This window comes from Trichoplax adhaerens, genomic scaffold, assembly GCF_000150275.1.
Source record: "Trichoplax adhaerens TRIADscaffold_7 genomic scaffold, whole genome shotgun sequence".
NCBI classification, from domain to species: domain Eukaryota; kingdom Metazoa; phylum Placozoa; class Uniplacotomia; order Trichoplacea; family Trichoplacidae; genus Trichoplax; species Trichoplax adhaerens.
Window position 1 is genome coordinate 5,026,860 of NW_002060949.1, and position 3,683 is coordinate 5,030,542.

Below are 3,683 nucleotides of genomic sequence, written 5' to 3' on the forward strand. Positions count from 1 at the left end.
CATTTGTCTGGGGAATAGTCATTGTTACTATGGTAATTTATTGACTTGCGTATATTCTGTTATTATTATTGAAATCAATGGCGTAGACACTTGTTAGCATTACAATATATCGCTACTTAGATTGGAATAACATTCACTATATATCACGCTAACGATGTCAACGTATATAAGGTACATAGACACAGTTTAGCAACTGTTTGAGGAAATCGCGCATTGTTAATTGAATTGCATAGCAAGAGCATTCAATGCTAACGTGTATTAAAACAGTTGGAATACTATAAGAGGACATTGGCATTGTATTCGAAAATTGGAAGGCATTAATTCATCATGGCTGGTCACGTACCTAAGGATGCGCTTACCATTAAAGATGTTACTCAAGCTGAATTAAAGTTGTCACAAGTGGAAAAAATCAAATTGATCAATGATGAAATTAAAGCATTACAAGATTATTGTAATAACTTAGGACTATCGAAGAACGACTTAAGTTCAAGTGCGAAACCCCTTCAAGATTTGTTATGGAGTCAGAAAATGAAGGGGCGTTTTCGATTCCTGGTTTATCTCGCTATCATAGTTGCTATTTGTAGTATTGCCTACAAGCAACCACATATTCAGAAATCTTGTCATTTCTGGGCTCGTAAAGCTCAAATATCGGTAAATTAATGAAAGAAATACTGTATAAAATATCCAATCATGATACATCACTGTCTAAATCATTGTAACTCAAAAGAACTTTTTCGCCTCTGAAATGAGCAACTTCATACATTCTTGAAACCTCTTTGCGATATAATTTGTAGTACAAAAATAACAGGAGTAAAAAATACTGTTAATATACCATTTTAAGTATCAGTAAATTAATGCTGAAAGAATAGTTATATTAAATATCGAATCATCCTAGATTACTATACGTAAAAATCACTGTAACTTAAATGTATTTTCTTTCGCGTGAAGTAAGGAACTTAGTAGATTCTTGAAACCTCTTTGTGACCATAGATTGTACTGTATAGTACTACAAAAAAATAATGATAATATACCTTGTTCCTGTTCCTAAACAATAACTCTTTACTGTTTTCTATGTCCGACCAGATTCTAAGCTATTGGGACTGGACAAAGCTGTATGATAACGACTGCCTTGTAGCCAATCCAAGCTTTGTTAACGAAGGAGATGCGATAACGGAAGCGGACTGTGCAGTATGCAAAAAGTACTCGGTGAAAAAAGTCCGTAATATCACTACCAAATCATTAAACAAGTACTTTTTAACCAAAGACAGACCGGTTGTCGTAGTTGATGTCACCAAGGATTGGCCAGCAAATGAAAAATTCTCCGTTCAGTTTATCCGCGAGGTTGCTTAGTTACTTCGTCGTTATGTCGATAGTTAATAGCAGTCCGCTCTATGCAAATAAATCTATTTTTTATCACGTCGATGTTATAAGTACTTCTTCAATGTAAAACATATTCTCTTTCCGAACAGCTTTATAACAACAACTCTGCCTTGAAAGATGTCAAACCATGTTCCTTTCGAAGTTCAGATGAAAGCATTAAATCGCTAGACGATGTATGGGTTGCAATAGACCAAAATGAATACGCCGACGCTGTCTGGTATGTAAATTATGATGTAGTAATTGTTGTAATAATAAAGATTGCTATATGTTGAAAATGTACTTCATTAACCTAATCAAGTTTATGCTTATCAATCAAATCCTATGATGATTATTCGCAATAGAATTGACTAATAGAATTAAATAATTAATAATCGTTAATAGAGCGCAAAGTCTTTGTGTGTTAACGATATCAACCAATCACTAATATAGATTGAAGTAACTGGAATGCTTAATATCGCTTGATAAGAAAAATGTTACATGATCTTATTTGAAAATTTTATTATAAAGCTTTCCTACTAATAGCAATTATATCAAAATTGTATTAATAAGAGATCATTTGAGTTAACTGTTGCACATTTTACTACAGTCCTAGAATTATCGTCTCAAATCAGATAAACTACAGTATTCAAGACTCAATATGGATAATCATACGAACGTCGAAATTTTTAAATGATGAGGTTATGTAACCAAATATTTCTACTTTTATAGGGAGAACTGTGAGGGACCACCAACAAAAGCTCTTCGAGCTTTCCATAGCCGCATTGAAATTTTGCCTATGTCGTGCGAAGGCTCCTCTACGAATTGGGTACTTGTATCCAAGGGCAAGAATCAAGATCAACCAATACTATTCGTAAGTTCGCATTTAATAGCAATAATCATTATTATTATTTATATCCTGGTTCAAAATAAACCTGATCATTAAGTAGCGTCCAGTAATATTTACACCAGAATAAAGGTTATACATAAATATCTTATACCTATAGGATGAATTTAGAACGACGGGCATCTTATTTACGCAGGTAACAAATCGTATTGCCTCGATCAACTTTTCATTGACACTTCAATACCATCATTTAGTTCAACATAAAGCCAGACTATATTAATTCGTTATTCATTAAACTTAATATCGATTATTTTAGATCACTGGTAAAGGTGAAATAGAATTAGAACCACATGAAGCATGTGGTAAGATATGCAAAAAACAGAAAGTAACTTTAAATCCTGGCCAAACCGGTTAGTTGATATCCGAAAATTCAATAATTTTTTATCTTAATACATTAATGATACTAATAGCCCCCTACATACTACCGCAAACTAAAGGAGTCATTTGTTGTCGTTTTAGTTATCTTTACCGAGAAGCTTTGGCTACTTTCATATCGACCGCTTTCCGACACGGAAACCACTGGCATCTTAACGACATATCATCAGAATGTTTTCTATAATTAACCTCCTTGCTAATCCACGTTAAATAGTGAATTAGTATAATAAAAACGATAATTTATCTATCAGCTTAGTCTGCTAAAATATGTCTGTTATAGGTCATATATTATCCTAATATGTTATTCTTAAAATAGATATAAGTATTTGCCAAGCTATTCTGTTATAAATGGCTGCTTTTATTATCGTTATTATATGTGTTGAATCCAGGTAAATGAGATATAAATTCTTTATTTCCTATACTGGTTATCATGAACTGATGAAACTTAAATTTCCCTTAATTTAAGCTTTATAGAAGGAAAATGTGTTTATAATAATTTCGTGCTAGCATAATCGAGGTTATTTTAGATACATTTGATAAAACCATTGAGAATAACTATATAATAAAGAAATTGCTAACTTAAACTAAGTGATATTAGGATTTTCTATTATAGCTATTGAAAGAAAATGATAATTAGTCTATTTTCTATTACTGCAAGCTCAAGCGCCAAAAGCTTGCTACCATGCATTACCATTAGCACACACTATAGTAATTTCATTCCACTAGAACTCGCGTACCTAAATTTTTGCAATTTTTCTGCTCCATGCTGTATTAAATTACTATATATTGCTTCTCAAGTTGCAACTATTTGCTATAAATCAATAGAAACGAAATCAATGTGTACTTGACAAGGCTAAAAATTACAGTAATTGCGTTATGCAAAGTCTGAAAAGTACTATTACTACTAATGAGTCCGAAAATTAGCTGCTGCAGACTATACAGACAGACAGTTACTCAAATGCGGAGAGACACTTACCAAAATGTCCTAAAATAGGAATAGCTACCTATATTAATTCAATGTAGGATTGCTCAAGTTTCAGTAGCA

The 3,683-nt window shown here is 32.4% G+C and overlaps 1 protein-coding gene across 1 annotated transcript; it reads left to right on the top strand.

Moving 5' to 3' along the window:
• Nucleotides 1-327: 327 nt before the first annotated feature.
• On the top strand, nt 328-2,822 carry TRIADDRAFT_64103 (expressed hypothetical protein; the record flags this gene model as incomplete). The annotated part of the gene is made up of 7 exons (XM_002114135.1): nt 328-651; nt 1,084-1,341; nt 1,470-1,597; nt 2,089-2,230; nt 2,364-2,399; nt 2,520-2,613; nt 2,674-2,822. 7 exons carry the CDS (start codon nt 328-330, stop codon nt 2,820-2,822), a joined length of 1,131 nt encoding a protein of 376 aa, XP_002114171.1.
• Nucleotides 2,823-3,683: the final 861 nt, after the last annotated feature.